The sequence below is a fragment of the Anopheles darlingi genome, chromosome 2 (genome assembly GCF_943734745.1).
Source record: "Anopheles darlingi chromosome 2, idAnoDarlMG_H_01, whole genome shotgun sequence".
In the NCBI taxonomy this organism is placed as follows: Eukaryota; Metazoa; Arthropoda; class Insecta; order Diptera; family Culicidae; genus Anopheles; species Anopheles darlingi.
This window is the reverse complement of record NC_064874.1, coordinates 19904196-19919346: the sequence shown is the minus strand read 5'-3', so window position 1 is coordinate 19919346 and position 15151 is coordinate 19904196. Positions and strand designations below refer to the sequence as shown.

The window sequence follows — 15151 nt, the reverse complement described above, 5'->3', positions numbered from 1 at the left end:
TCAAGATGTATCTCACTTGCGTATTGAACAGTCTACCTTTTGTTTGAAAAAGACTGGTTTAATCATTTACCCCATAGAATATACAGTTGATTACAGATGAACTAATGACGGGATATTTTACTTCCGGATTTTAGGAGAACCATAAGGCCATGAAGCAAGAATCCGTGCCAAACAACCTACTGCGATCTGTTTCCAAGGAGACCGGCCATATATTCATGCTTGGAGAGAATCATTCCTCTTCAGTCGAAAAGCTGTGTACCGTAGCGCTGACTCCAGTCACGGTGTTTTTGGGCCAACTCCGCACACCCCGGTCGCAACTGTTCGAATGCTCTCCGTAGCATCGGGAACTGCAGAGCATCCGGATCGATTTTGGCGCATTTGCTTGTCTCGCCCATCTTCTCCCTCAGCAGCATCATCGAGGCTTCCTTGCAGGCTAATCGTACCTCATCACCGGTCCAGTTTTCCGAGAGCGATACGATCTGCTGCATCTCCTGCTCAGTCCAGGATCGAACGGCCGGAAGTAGATGTTCGATCAACTCCTTGCGCCCATCGGCCGTTGGTAGATCGACGAGTATCTTGCGCTCAAAACGTCGCAGAAACGCCGGATCAATTTCCCATGGCAAGTTAGTACTGGCCAGGAGAAAGACACGATCCTTTTCACCACCATTCCCCGATCCGGTTGAGGGGACATTTTCGCCTCCTTCGAGCCCATCGATAAGTGCGAGAAACTCATTCTTGAATCGTTTCGATGCCTCGTGCTCACGGATCGTGTCACGGCGCGATGCCAAACTGTCGAACTCATCGATGAAAATGATGGACGGTGCGTAAAACTTGGCCACCTCGTACAGCACCCGGATAAGCTTCTCCGATTCGCCGCGCCACTTCGATATCAACGTACTAGCGCTGGTGCTAAAGAAAGTAACCGATTCGCGCGTCTCAGAGCAGAGCGTACGGGCGAGAAGGGTTTTACCGGTACCGGGGGCACCGTGCAGCAGCACACAGCGCCATGGTTGCGCTAGGCCTACGAACAATTCCGGATGCTCCAGCGGGGCGATGACACTCTCTTTCAGCACCTGGATCGGCCCTTCGAGACCCTTGACCTGGTGCCAGCGTTGGCGCAGATCCTTACGGATAAGATCGCGGCACACTTCTTCGGCCAGATCCTTCCACTCGCTGGTGAAGTGATCTTGCAGCCGTATCAGTAGCTTCGGGTTGGCCGCCGGCACTAGAGGTCCTTCGGATACCGGTCCAACCTGATCGGATACCATACCGGCTGTGATCCGAAGTGAAGGAATCTCTTCACCTGCTCCCAGGGCTAGGAGCGATTCCTTTCCCTCGGACTTCCCACCATTTGGCAGTGGTTTACGGCGAGCACCGGAGTATTTTCGCTGAACGGATCCAGCCCCAGGCGGTAATAAACCCATCGTATCGGTGCGCTTGACGATCCGCGGCTGTTTGCCAAATTTCAGCAGGAAGTAGCTACAAAAGTCCTGATAGATGGTATCCAAATCGATGTTATCGCACACCTCAAACTCGGACGTTAGCTGCGTTTCGTCGACGAGAGCCTGGCGGGTTTGGTGTAACCCCATGGTGGTAAGATAGTTGGCGACCAGGTACAGAATGTTACGGCGTCGCTCGTAGATACTGCGACGATCTTGCTGCGGAGACAGAGGAACAGATTAGCAACTGCTTTCACTACAACTAATATTTCTGGTATACCTCAAATGACATGACGGTTCTTTGCTGAACTTAAGGGGTTTGGTAACTAGAATTTCTCTTCCGTTTCTCACACGATGGCCCTCTAGCTAACTAAACGTAACTGGAACGTAATCGAAGCGACTCGATACCGATTGGGGCAGTATCGGTTTCTATAACGCCCCGCTACCGGCATGGCTACCTTGTTTGCAAGCGCTTAGCAACGGTCGCTGTAACCGGCGTTCCCGCGTGTGCGGTGCGTAGCACGTTGGCGTTCGGGTAAAGTAGGTGCCCACGTTTTAAGGCCATTAATCAGAGTATCAAGGTGACGCGGATTTTCATTGCCTGCAGGATTTCAATATCGATTAGGCAACAAATCGGCGGCATTGAAGATGTTTGCACCAAATGAATAAAACTTTATTTGATAAGTGATTATTTTAAATAATTTACAAAAAATCATTTAATTAACTAAATTTGAAGGTTTCTTTTTATGCTCCTCGTTTTTTACTCAATTCTGAACTAAGCCCTAGACTGTCGCAGATAAGAAAGCCGCTGTGAGACCGTGTCGCAGCGTGAAAGACAACCGGAAGGTTGGTTGTTATTGGAGAAATCATAATCAGCGTGTTCTGATATGCCCTTAGTGGCAACCTTACTACAGTTTCTTCTATTTACAGCCACCCTATAAAAACGATGTAGTTGTAAATGATTAATCAGACATGGATTGTCGAACGTACCACCAATCACTTGTATCAAGAGTTGATAAGTGTTTGATATGCTCTTTACACAACGTTTCCGTTGAATAAAGAGTTGTAAACTATGCGACGCATTTCAGTATCGACTAATTCATTGTACGAAGCGGAACAATGAGACTGTTAAGTGTTCTATCGGGACTGCTTCTTGTCTGCAGCACAAGCACATTCGGTTCCAAGCTACAACAACCATTCTCCGGTCCATGGTTACTGAACGGACAGAATGCGCCATCAACAACCATCGGCAAAATGCCATTCAGTGCAGAAAACATAACGGAGGAGTTCTTCGTGACTTTAGTGGATCACTTCAACCTTCAGAATCGAGACACCTGGAGCAACAGATATCTCTCGCTGATGGATCACTTCGTACCGACTGGACCGATTTTGATTTTCCTCGCTGGCAGTATCCCGGTCAATTCGGCGCTAATTGACGAGACAACACTCATCAACGAGATGGCCCGCGAGCTCGGAGGCGCACTGTTTGCCTTTGAGACACGCTTCTATGGAGAGAGTCAACCGACAGTGTAAGTTCCGCACGCCAGTGGCGTTATTGTGGTCCTCTTCCTGAAGACACGTTTTCCTTTACAGCGACTTGAGCGTTGAGAATCTGAAGCTCCTCAACACGGATCAAATTCTGGCGGACTTGGCGGAGTTCGTGATTCACCTGCGTCGCAACGTGATTGGCAATCCATTCGCGCACGTCCTGGTAGCTGGTACAGGTCTCGGTGGCGGTCTAGCAACATGGTTCCGCGTACGCTACCCACACCTGACTGATGCTGCTTGGTCATCTAGTGGCTATCTGAACGCGATCTACGATTTCCAGGAGTTTTCGTCCGGCTGGGCTGAAACGGCAGTTCAAATCGGAGGGCAGGAGTGTTACAACAGCATCTTTGTCGCGTTTCATGTGGCGCAGAACCTTGTTGAGGCTGGATTCGAAAGGCTGATGTATGACATGTTCAATATCTGCGAACCGATCGACGCGGAGGATCGGTTCGATGTGGCTTACTTTTTTAGCGTTCTCATGACCTCGATCGAGGTGTACACGCTACGAAATGGAGAGTAAGTCACAATCGAAGAGCATGTTCATGTTCGGGCTTAATTCTATATGCTGTCCCATCTTCTTTACAGCGTACTGGAATTTGAAAGGGTCTGTGGTTATATAACGAAAGACGAATTTGGTACACCACTGGAAGCACTCGCTGACTGGTTCAACAAGCGCTTCGAAGAGGATAATGGGTGCATTATCGTAGATGTGCACACGTCCGTTGAACAGTTCCTAACGGACGATCCGGACGATGAAGTGAATGCCTCCGGTGCGCGTCTGTTCCTCTACCAGCAGTGTACGGAATACGGTTGGTTCTTCACCACCGACTCCGATCTGCAACCGTTTGGTGAGCGTGTTCAGATGGAGCTGTACTATGAGTTGTGTCGGCTCATATTTGGCGAGTGGATCACGACCGAGTCGATGTACCGTGGAGTGGTACGAACGAACGATCTTTTCGGTGGTAACTCGCCGGTCGTTCAGCAGGTACACTTCACGAACGGTGCCCTGGATCCTTGGCGCTATGCAAGTGTTCTTTACCCGCTGAACTCGTACGCACTGGCCGACGTGATTCCTTGGCAGCTGGCCGGAGCGGATTTAAGGGCTACTTCAGTGGAAAATGACTCCCAGGAGCTGTTGGAAGTAAAGACTCGATTGAAGGAGCTATTCGAGAGCTATCTGTTCCCGGCCAATCCCAGAAAGTAAGTGCTACTCTAACGTAACAATTATTTTTGGTTGATAGTGTTTATTGCTTATGTTAATAAATCAAATGTTCTACATTTTGGGTTGTCCCTACACTTCGTGAATAATCGGTTCAAAGTCCTCAAAAATCCAGGTATCAATAAGGTTTCTGGTGCGTTCCTTGGCCGCGATCAACTCCTCCGTATCATACTCGTAGTCAATCGACTCCAAATCGGGCGACACGAACGTGTGCGGAATGAGGGTGGCCGGTGCTTTCGGGTTTAGATCGTTCAGCAGGCTACCTGCACGGTACGGATCAACTCCACCGTTGGTAAAATGTGCCCGCTCGATGGCAGGCTGCAGCCCGCCAAACCGTGCATTCGTCGAGCGAATCTGCCGCAAAATGACATCCTCGGTCACCCACTCACCGAAGGCGCGCTGACAAACTGCTACGAAGAACGATGTTCCGATCTGGTTGCCAAACGGTTGATCCTCGGAATGGGCCGTGGTCGGGAAGAAGCCCTCCTCCGTGCACTGCAGATAGAGCCGCTGGCGATGGCCAGCCTGCAGATTGGCGGTATTGAAGTTTGTCTCGACGAACCTTTCCATGTAGCGATCGAAGTTCAGGTGAACACACTGCTCGTACTGATGCTCCCGGGCGAACCAATCGATCAGTGCATTCAAGCTGCTGTCCCGTTCCTCCTCTAATTCGGCACACATCTCCTTGATCGAATTTGTGTTACGCCGATGCAGCATCTCGAACTCGATGTCATCGCGCAGACCGAGCAAGAACGCGGTCGCATCCAGTTCCGAGTCCGTATCGAGTGGATCGCAGAGATGGAACTCTTCCGAGAGCAGATCACTAAAGCCAAGGCTGACCATATTCTGTGCCACACGGAAACCCGTCCAGATCGTGCTATAGCAGGCATCGCTACCGTACTCACGGATGCTCTCACCAAGCGCCTCATTGTAGCCCGAGAAAGCGAAATTGGCTTCAATTGCGCCGCTGGATACCCAAACTCCGTCCGCCAAATGTGGGTACTTCTGACGGAACCAGGTTGCCAGGGCACCACCGTATCCGGTACCCATCAGTATCACCTTAGCATTCGGATTGCGCACAAACGTCTGCTTGAGGTAGGTAATCCACTCGGCCAGATCAGCCATCGCTTGGTCGGCATTGAGGAAATCCATATTTTCCGTTGAAGCATCCCTGGAATGCAATTGAGCATGAAGCATACGGTTAGAACGTTCGGATCAGTAACACTTGTTTCTGAGGGGCTTTGCCTTACTCAACGGGATGACTGTAGCCGAAGTAGCGCAGCTCGTTGGCGAACAAATAAGCACCCTCCAGGTAGGCGATATCGTGGAACAGTCCCTCAGTAAGATAGCGCGTCTGGATAGCCTGTGTTCCACCGACCACGATTAGCATTGGTCCGCGTGCGTAGGCAAACTCATCGTTAATGTAGTACCGCATGTCGAACGTATCCTGATTCCGGGGATTAAAGTGATCGACACGCGTTTCAAACCAAGCTTCACGCAGCAACCGCGGACCACTGCCATTATCACCTTGTGCACCGTGTCCTAGCGTGCCTACTAGGGCCACAAGAACTGCCACGAATACCAACTTCATTGTGCACTCACTAGACACTAGATCACACTAGGCGAATACTGAGCAGCTCGAATATGGTTGCTCTACCAACCAATCAATCACCTGACCAGTAGCTGGTGATCCTGTTTTTATACATTTTTGCCTATCAGCTGATTAGCCCCCCCGTAGGACCTGATATACCCCACTCGGCGATAATCCAGTAGCCATATCTTGGATTAGTTTTTTTGTGTTTCCTCCCACCTATGGCCGCGACGTAGCCTCAGGTGGAACTTCGCACGCTTGCTATTGGCGATAGGAAATGCATTAGCTAGACCATCACGATTTGTAGATCAGAATCGCGTGGCCAGCTTTAACACTTGTGTTCGTGAAAGTTCCGTTGACCATTAATCGGTCGACAAGGCGTAAGTTCCGGGCTAATATGCTTGCTTGGCCACAGATAACTTGACCCATTATCGTCGGTTCAATCCGCTCAGCCTTTCAGGCTGTTTATCGAGGAATAAACTCAATTTACTGTATTGTATCAGCGTCAGAGAGATTGTGTAAATGTTGAAGGCAGCAGTGATAAGCGTATACGTGTACGTTCGGTGCCAATAAACTCTGTGACACAACATTCGATTCGATTGAGAGCAAGGTTGAACTTCAGCCTCATTCGCACTTTGTAGGTTTGGTTAGGTTTTGCATTAACATTTCTTAAGCAAACAGTTGACTGTGTCGTTTCTCTAATTAAGTACTGTTCGGACGACATGGAGAATTGGTTTTGAGTATCATTGGGGCATTAAAGTCTAGTCAAGTATATGTGGAGCTCCAATTAAAATAACATTACCCCAGTCGTTCCGACCGGAAGAAAGATAAGCAGCAATCGACCCTGATACACGATTGTACTCAACCAATGCAGACGATGTCTGGATTTTACCTAAAGTATCCTAAAATGCGATTTGTGCGGCATCCCTATCACCATCAATCAATGTTGTCCATGTTCCTGGACATCTGCTTTGATCAACTGACCGCTTGGTGCCAATGAACGCCGCAGGGCAATAGACAATTATGACCACCAATTCTGCTTCGCGATAGCCAATACCATTGACCGCTCGATATAAATTCCAGTTTCGAATGCCGAAGGGTTTCGACAAACGTTAAATACCCGCTCGCCACGCTAGCAGCCGGCAGTAGTTGGGAAAATGTGGGTTTCGAAGGTTTTCTGTGCGGTGTACCTGGTGACACTTGTCGTCTGTGGCGCTAGTGGTCGGAGTGCTTCAGCGTCGATCGATTCGAAGAATGTTCGTCTCCTGAAGGATTTGCAGCGACACCTAGCGCAACCAGTTATACCGGATACGTACCAGGGATCGGAGGGTAATCCGCGGTTGATCGGAGCCCGCTTCCGCACTAGAGTCGATCATTTCGATCCCCAGAATAGGGATACGTTCGAGTTTAATTACTACTCCAACGATGAGTTCTACCAGCCTGGTGGACCGATCTACATCTTTGTCGGTGGTAATTTCCAACTGACGACGTATTACATCGAGCACGGGTTACTGTACGATACGGCAGCCCGCGATCATGCCTGGCTGTTCACCAACGAGCACCGATACTACGGTACCAGTGCGCCTGTGGAGTAAGTCACGAATGTTGTGCGCGAATTGATAAGCTACGCATCTAATGCTTTTATTTTCCATTTGTCTGTAGAAATTATTCGACGGAAAACTTGCGGTTCTTGCACACCGAACAGGTGCTGACGGATCTGATTGAGTGGATTGACCATCTGCGTAACGAGGTGGTCCGTGATCCGAACGCCAAAGTCATCCTGATGGGCGTGGGTCACGCCGGAGCGCTAGCAACCTGGGCTCGTCAACGCTTCCCGAACATTGTCGATGGTGCGTGGGGTTCAGGGGCCACCGTGTTGGCCAGTTTCGATTTCCAGGAGCATGCGAACGATATCGGATCAATTATTCGTCGGTTCGGTGGTGATGAGTGCTACAACACGCTGTGGGTTGCGTTCCGCACGGCACAAAATCTTATCGATAGCGAACGGGATGAGACGGTTACGACGCTGCTCAACACCTGCGAACCGATCGATTCGGGTAATCTGCTCGACGTGGAAACGCTCTTCTACCATCTGAAGCTTGCCATACAGGAGGCCGTGTTCCAGGGTTACAACACGACCCGAATCGAGCAACTGTGCAGCAGTTTGGTGAATAAGGACGAACCGACCGCGCTCAGTGCGCTGGCCGCTTGGTTGGATGTTTACTACGCCAACCTGCCATGCAATCCGTTTGATTTCGATGCCAACATGGAGGCTGGTAAGGTGCTGCAACCGGGTGCAGCGGAGAACGTGATACTTGGCCTGCGCCAGACGCAGTACCAGGCGTGTACGGAGTTTGGGAGGTTCCGGACAACCGACGATGATAACCAGCCGTTCGGAAGCCGCGTCACAATGCATTTCTTCCTCGAGTCATGCCGAGCTCTGTTCGGCGGTTGGGTTACCGATGCCGTTATCTACGATGGTGTTCGCTTGACGAACATACATTACGGTGGCCAGGATCCACGGTCGACCAACGTGCTGTTCACCAACAACGAGTTCGACCCGAACCGTCTACTATCCATTACGAGGTACATCAATCCGCTGAGTTATGCTTACGTCGTACCGAACGAGTTCATCTCTTCGGAAATCTATTCGATCAACGAGCAGGACTCGGACGAACTGACCACGATCAAGCAAAATATTCAACAGTATTTTACGCTGTGGTTGAGTGGTGGAATGACTCCCCTGTAGGCGCAACAATTGTGGAGAGCGAAATAAAGACCAATACATAAGCAGGAGTTCGACAAAAACTTGGTTTTGACTGTTAAATTAGGCCGTTCCATTGGCCCACTGGAGCTGCTTGGTGTTTCACTACAATGATAGGAAGTAGCGATAGCCGCTGGAGCTGGCTCATAATTTGAGTGCTTGCCGCGAACATCGCGTATGCAAAGATGTGTTTACTTCGACTTATACGTCGGCTGGCGCTTATCAGTGTTACGTTGAGCCTGCTGTTCAGATGAACATTATCATTCGACAAGTGAGGATCATATTTCGCATAACTGTGAAACCCCTTTCAGCATCATGGCATACGGCGTTAGGTAATTTTTTTACGTTCAATTGTTTCACACTCCAATTTGCTTTACTTCGACTAACGCCTGGCCCCTCTTTACAGAGCTTTCTTGCCCTTATTCTGCATTCTCCTGATTCCGCTTGTTTCTAGTGTCCGGGTATATGATTGCGAACCGGGCACCGAATCGACCCTGTGCATTGTCAATTATCTGGCCTACACTCCGGGACAGGACCCGTTACCGCAAGTGAATCGGTCGGACACTGTGAAACGTGTTCAGCTGAACTACGAACGCTTTTACTATCAGCGGAAGGCTCTTTTAAATGTGTACGATGTGGTGCTACATGAGACTGTACTCCGCAGTCCGCCGAACGTCGCTGTGATTAACTGCCAACTGCATACTCTTGTGATGCCGCGTGATCTTGAAGTCGGCGACTTCTTGAACAACATGATCAAAGCGGTGGAAACAGATCCAGCGCAATCATATAATCTACGTTATTTGGACCTCTCGCATAATAGTTTGGACGATTTGAGGAATCTGACCGTGCTAGTGAATCTGCAGACACTGAAGCTTGAGGGCAATGGAATTGACGAGATTAAGCCAGAAACGTTCGCCAGGATGATCAACCTCTCAATACTGACCCTTGGATACAACCACATTGTGAAGATTGATCTGAAGGTGCTACCCAAAAGCTTAGTAGGTCTCTCTCTGATAAGAAACTACTTGAAGGAGATCGATTTCGCATCCGTCTCCTTCGTCTTCATGCGTAAACTGAATCTTGAGAGCAATCGATTGACTGAGCTTGATGTGGCCAGTATGATGCGAGCATGTCCCGCACTGCAACTGCTTCCGATCGAGTACAATCCAATATCGAAGGATGAGGCACAACGAATCATCACGGAACTGGACCAACACAATGTGACCTATTACATCGATGTCGACAATGTCAGTGATTCGAATAGCTCCTGCGACTCGGATGAGTATCAGATTGATCGTATGTGTTTCAGTACATCTGTCCTGGGTCCAAAAACCTTCTTGAAAGCATTCGTACTCATCCTGGTGGGTATAGTGTTACTCGGTGTGTTTGGGTTGAGCGCACGCTGGATATGGCATGAAATGCGATATTGATAAGGCCCCATTTGGCGATTTCCTGCAATCATTAGAATTGTTGAGCTGTTTCATACTATAAATAAAATAAATAGTTGGAATTGCAGATTTGAATTACAATTGCATTCACCGAATACTGAAAATGCGTATTACGACTGAAAAGTAGTGTTCAGTGGTGGTGCAGATTGAAATAAAGACCAACACATTAGCAGAAAATCGATAGAAATTTTGCTTTGACTGCTATAAAACGCCGCTCCATTAACCCACTAGGACTGTTCTCGTTTCGTTTGGTTCCGAATTGTTTAATAACAATAATAGGAACTAGCGATAGCGGCCGGAGCTCGCTCGTGATCGCCGCTCTCGAGTTGATTTGCATCCTTGTCGCGAACATCGTGTATGCAAAGATGTTTGACCTTCGACTTTTTCGTCGCATCATACGCCTGCTCTTATCAGTATTTCGTTGAGCTAACCGTTCAGATGAACATCGTTACTTGTCCAGTGAGGATCATACTTAGCATCATTGCATCATGGCATACAGCGTTTGGTAAGTGAATTCTATTATGCCTGTTTTACTCGTTTGCTTCGACTGATGGCTGGCCTCTCTATATAGCGCTTCCATGTTCGTGTTCTGGGTTTTCCTGATTTCGCTTGCTTCTAGTGCCCGGGTATATGATTGCGAACCCGGCACTGAACCGACTCTGTGCATCGTCAATAACCTGGTGTACACTCCGGAACAGGACCCGTTACCGCTAGTGAATCGGTCGGACACTGTGAAACGTGTTCAGCTGAACTACGAACGCTTTCACTATCAGCAGAAGGCTCTTTTAAATGTGTACGATGTGGTGCTACATGAGACTGTACTCCGCAGTCCGCCGAACGTCGCTGTCATCAACTACCAACTGCATACTCTTGTGATGCCGCGTGATCTTGAAGTCGGCGATTTCTTGAACAATATAATCAAAGTGGTGGATACTGATCCAGCGCAATCATACAATCTACGCTATCTGGACCTCTCGCATAACAGTTTGGATGATTTGAGGAATCTGTCCGTGCTAGTGAATCTGCAAACATTGAGGCTAGAGCGAAATGAAATTGTCGAGATAAAACCGGAAACGTTCGCCAGGATGATCAACCTTTCAATACTGACCCTTGGATACAACCATATTGTGAAGATTGATCTGAAGGTGCTACCGAAACGATTAATCATGCTTTCTCTGAGAAGAAACAGCTTGACGGAGATCGTTTTCGGGTCCGTTTCTTTCGTCTCCATGCGTGAGCTGGATCTTGAGAGTAATCAATTGACAGCGATTGATGTGGCCAGTATGATGCGAGCATGTCCCTCGCTGCAACTGCTTCCGATCGAGTTCAATCCAATATCGAAGGATGAGGCACAACGAATTATCACGGAACTGGACCAACACAACGTGTCCTATTATATCGATGGTGGCAATGCCAATGATTTGGATAGCTCCTGCGACTCGGACGAGTATCAGATTGATCGAATGTGTTTCAGTACATCTGTCCTGGGACCAAAAACCTTCTTGAAAGCATTCGTACTCATCCTGGTGGGTATAGTGTTACTCGGTTTGTTTGGGTTGAGCGCACGCTGGATATGGCATGAAATGCGATATTGATAAGGCCCCATTTGGCGATTTCCTGCAATCATTAGAATTGTTGAGCTGTTTCATACTATAAATAAATTTAATCATAATCCTTTGGAATTACATTCACTGAATACTGAAACTTCTGATGACACAGCTTCAAAAGAAAAAAATGATCCTTTTTTGATTTAAAAAGGGCTTTGAGTACTGTAAAATATAGATAGAAAACTGGAATAAATGGTGCGCTTGATTGTGTGGAAATGCATACAATTGGTTACTTTAAAAAGCATGAATCGGTTTTCCTCAAATTTTTGAAGAACAGAATTTTGAAAGAGGTCTAGACAACGGAGCATCATCAGTAAATCTGTGTATTGTCGTTTGGTATCCTGTGGACATTTAAATATGCAGTCTATTAAATGAAAAAGCTGGATACTATAATGTCTTGTTATAATCCGTATTCAAAAATCTAGATTACACTAGATCTAATTTTTTTGCGGTGCGAAGGCTGTCAACATAACACTAGTACCACAGCGTTCTACACTCACTAAACATACTAGAAAAAAAACTTACGATCAGAATTCGGTGGAAATGACCACGATTAGGTACAATAATCTACAGTACTTTACGATGTAGTTAGACGGTAGATTGACTCCCTTGTAGAATTGTTTAGTTCACTAAAAGTTCACTACGTAAGCCGAAGTTCTATAAAAGCTTTGCTTTGACTGTTCATGGAACTGTCGCGCTCCCTCTACTAACCCTCTGCGACTGCATTAGTTTGGTTTTGCTTCAGATGTATTTCATAACGATGATAAGAACTAGCAATAGTGGGCAGTGCTCGCTCACGACCGTCGCTCCCTAGTTGATTTAAACGTTTTCCACGAACGCCGAACACGCAGAGCTGTGTAACCTTCAAACGAGTCCGTGACATAGTCGGCATGCACTTATCAGTGTTTCGTTGAGCCTGCTGTTCAGATGAACATTATCATTCGACAAGTGAGGATCATATTAGCATAACTGTGAAACCCCTTTCAGCAGCAATGGCATACAACGCAAGGTAAGTAAATTGTTTCATGCTCCAACTTGCTTTACTTCGACTGGTGACGCCTGGTCTCTCGTTGCAGCGCTTTCTTGCTTCTATTCTGCGTTATCGTTATTCCACTTTCTTCAGGGGTCCATGTATACCAGTGCTCTCCAGGCACTGAAGAGACCCTGTGCGTCGTCAACAATCTGGCCTACAGTCCGGGACAGGATCCACTGCCGCAAGTGAATCATTCGGACACTGTCAATCGTATCCACCTGCGCTGCAGCCGTTATTACTACTACAGTAATTGGAATTCCCGCTCAGGAAAGGATCTGTTAAGCGTGTACGATGTGGTACTACACAGCAACGTTCTCCGCAGTCCACGCTCCGCTACTGTGATCAATTGCCATTTGCACACATTGGTGATGCCCCATGACCTTGAAGTCGGGGACTTCTTTAATAATTACGTCAGTGAGGTGAAAACAGATCCAACACAATCGTACAATCTACGCTATCTGGACCTCTCGCACAACAATTTGTACGATTTAGGAAACTTGTCCGTGCTAGTGAACCTGCAAACACTGAAGCTTGATGGCAATGAATTGGAGGAGATAAAGCCGGAAACGTTCGCCAGGATGACCAACCTCTCGATACTATCACTAGGGTACAACAGCATTGTGAAGATTGATCTGAAGGTGCTACCAAAAAGCTTAACCGGCCTCTCCCTCGTAAGAAACAGTATGACGGAGATCGATTTCACGTCCGTTTCCTTCGTCTCCATGCGTGAGTTGGATCTTGAGAGCAATCGATTGACAGGGCTTGATGTAGCCAGTATGATGCGAGCATGTCCCTCGCTGCAACTACTTCCGATCGAGTACAATCCAATGCCGAAGGATGTGGCACAACGAATTGTAAAGGAACTGACCCGACACAATGTGACTTATTACAACGAGGGCGACAAGGCCAGCTATTCGGATAGCTCCTGCGACTCGGACGAGTATTCCGTCGTTCGAGCGTGTTTCTTGGAGACTAAGAACAAGGGCTCAGGCTCGGTCTTGAAAGCATTCGTTCTCATCCTCGTGGGTATAGTGCTTTTCGGTGTGTTTGGGTTAAGTGCACGCTGGATATGGTACGAGATGCGGTATTGATGAGGACCTCATCTAACATTTGCTTGAAATAATTTAAATTAAATAAATTTAAACTTTCTGTACACGTTGTATAGCTTGATATTATAAAAAAAAATATAATCTTCATGTTTTGAAACTGTCTATAGTCTATAAAAGATTTTATTTATTAATTGAACTGGAACTGGATACATAGGCAAGACAGCTCAGATCCATAATAAGTGGGTTTATTGGCCTCGCTTATATCTTATCCAAAATACATATCCTATCCCAGCCGAACCAGCGAGTACAAATACCACTATACAGACTTTGCTTAGTGTGGACGAACTAGTTTCATCGGATTCCAGGATGGTTTTGGGAAAACAAACTCCCTCGTATATGGTTTCATCATCTTTGCACACCCATTCGTCTGGATTCTCCATGCTGTAATGGCTGATGTTGCGTCGGTTAAGCTCCCCCACGATGTGATCGACCGTTGATCGCATCATCGGATTATGCCCGATGGAAAAAAGCTTTAGCTTTGGTGCCAGCGGTAGGATCAAGGTGGCATTGAACGAGGAAATTTTGTTGCTTCTAACATTCAAGTGCTCCAACGAAGGGAAGAGCACACCGCCTAGTGTCATGTTTTTTAGATCGTTCCCATTTAAAAAGAGAAGCGTTAGACTGGGAGGAAACCGTTTCAGATCGACAGTCGTCAACCGATTATGAGCGAGGGTGAGATGTTGCAGCTGGACCATGGCGGCAAATAGGCGCTCCGGTATCGTTTCGATGTGGCAATTTGTGAGATGCAGCGTTTTTAGCTGTACAAAATGGCTGACGTTCTCGAGCGGCACATTATAGTTATCATTCAGATCGAGGTACTGCAACGCGTAGGACAGCTGCGGATTGACTATGATCGATTTTATAGAATTATGTGTGAAATCTGCGTACAGCAATTCCGCTGATATTTCAACGGTGTGCATCCTTGTTTCCTGGATTTCGATAGCTTTCGGTGAGCCGAGCTGTCGGTGAAGCACTGAATCGTACTCGCGGATGTACTTTAATGAGCTGACGATATGATGGAGTTGTTCATTGGGTGGTATTATAAATTTTACCGCAGTGACACTTGACGAAATATTAAAGTGCGGTACATCTTGGCCGGCCTCGTAATCAAATTGCAGAAGGGTGCAGACGAATATCTCCGATCCACCTAGACACTGGCGGCTATGCTTTGCGGAGCAGACGCTGATGAGGTACACCATGAAAAACGCACAACACCAGCTACGATCATTTCTGGCGATGGAACAGGGAATGGTAAATCACTGCACAAAACTCGCTTGGCAGTGGAAAGAATCTTACCTCTCATGGACAGCCATCCTGCTTAACAACAGCTCCCTACGGTGTATCTTATCCAAACGCTAGAAGTGAACTGAAAATGCGCCATAGATGAACGGTT

The 15151-nt window shown here is 47.5% G+C and overlaps 8 protein-coding genes across 8 annotated transcripts; 5 read left to right on the top strand and 3 right to left on the bottom strand.

Annotated features, from left to right (window-relative positions):
* Window positions 1-92: 92 nt before the first annotated feature.
* On the bottom strand, window positions 93-1731 carry LOC125948883 (katanin p60 ATPase-containing subunit A-like 2). The gene is made up of 2 exons (XM_049675406.1): window positions 1720-1731; window positions 93-1658 (listed from the first exon to the last, which is right to left on the bottom strand). The coding sequence occupies exons 1-2, from the start codon at window positions 1729-1731 to the stop codon at window positions 240-242; spliced, it is 1431 nt and encodes a 476-aa protein (XP_049531363.1). The 3' UTR covers window positions 93-239.
* A 795-nt stretch (window positions 1732-2526) lies between these two features.
* LOC125948875 (putative serine protease K12H4.7) lies at window positions 2527-4191 on the top strand. The gene is made up of 3 exons (XM_049675397.1): window positions 2527-2968; window positions 3033-3503; window positions 3573-4191. The coding sequence occupies exons 1-3, from the start codon at window positions 2559-2561 to the stop codon at window positions 4189-4191; spliced, it is 1500 nt and encodes a 499-aa protein (XP_049531354.1). The 5' UTR covers window positions 2527-2558.
* An 87-nt stretch (window positions 4192-4278) lies between these two features.
* LOC125948881 (putative serine protease K12H4.7) lies at window positions 4279-6301 on the bottom strand. Its single transcript, XM_049675403.1, has 2 exons — window positions 5457-6301; window positions 4279-5377 (listed from the first exon to the last, which is right to left on the bottom strand). The coding sequence occupies exons 1-2, from the start codon at window positions 5795-5797 to the stop codon at window positions 4279-4281; spliced, it is 1440 nt and encodes a 479-aa protein (XP_049531360.1). The 5' UTR covers window positions 5798-6301.
* An 8-nt stretch (window positions 6302-6309) lies between these two features.
* On the top strand, window positions 6310-8554 carry LOC125948954 (putative serine protease K12H4.7). The gene is made up of 2 exons (XM_049675516.1): window positions 6310-7388; window positions 7460-8554. Exons 1-2 carry the CDS (start codon window positions 6955-6957, stop codon window positions 8544-8546), a joined length of 1521 nt encoding a protein of 506 aa, XP_049531473.1. The 5' UTR covers window positions 6310-6954; the 3' UTR covers window positions 8547-8554.
* A 166-nt stretch (window positions 8555-8720) lies between these two features.
* On the top strand, window positions 8721-10193 carry LOC125948907 (uncharacterized). The gene is made up of 2 exons (XM_049675443.1): window positions 8721-8893; window positions 8968-10193. Exons 1-2 carry the CDS (start codon window positions 8877-8879, stop codon window positions 9989-9991), a joined length of 1041 nt encoding a protein of 346 aa, XP_049531400.1. The 5' UTR covers window positions 8721-8876; the 3' UTR covers window positions 9992-10193.
* A 163-nt stretch (window positions 10194-10356) lies between these two features.
* On the top strand, window positions 10357-11629 carry LOC125948906 (protein flightless-1-like). Its single transcript, XM_049675442.1, has 2 exons — window positions 10357-10514; window positions 10581-11629. The coding sequence occupies exons 1-2, from the start codon at window positions 10498-10500 to the stop codon at window positions 11602-11604; spliced, it is 1041 nt and encodes a 346-aa protein (XP_049531399.1). The 5' UTR covers window positions 10357-10497; the 3' UTR covers window positions 11605-11629.
* Window positions 11630-12468: 839 nt separating this feature from the next.
* LOC125948904 (P-granule-associated novel protein 1-like) lies at window positions 12469-13860 on the top strand. The gene is made up of 2 exons (XM_049675440.1): window positions 12469-12625; window positions 12693-13860. The coding sequence occupies exons 1-2, from the start codon at window positions 12609-12611 to the stop codon at window positions 13738-13740; spliced, it is 1065 nt and encodes a 354-aa protein (XP_049531397.1). The 5' UTR covers window positions 12469-12608; the 3' UTR covers window positions 13741-13860.
* Window positions 13854-15146, bottom strand: LOC125948905 (uncharacterized). Its single transcript, XM_049675441.1, has 2 exons — window positions 15055-15146; window positions 13854-14988 (listed from the first exon to the last, which is right to left on the bottom strand). Exons 1-2 carry the CDS (start codon window positions 15069-15071, stop codon window positions 13944-13946), a joined length of 1062 nt encoding a protein of 353 aa, XP_049531398.1. The 5' UTR covers window positions 15072-15146; the 3' UTR covers window positions 13854-13943.
* Between the last annotated feature and the right edge of the window lie 5 nt (window positions 15147-15151).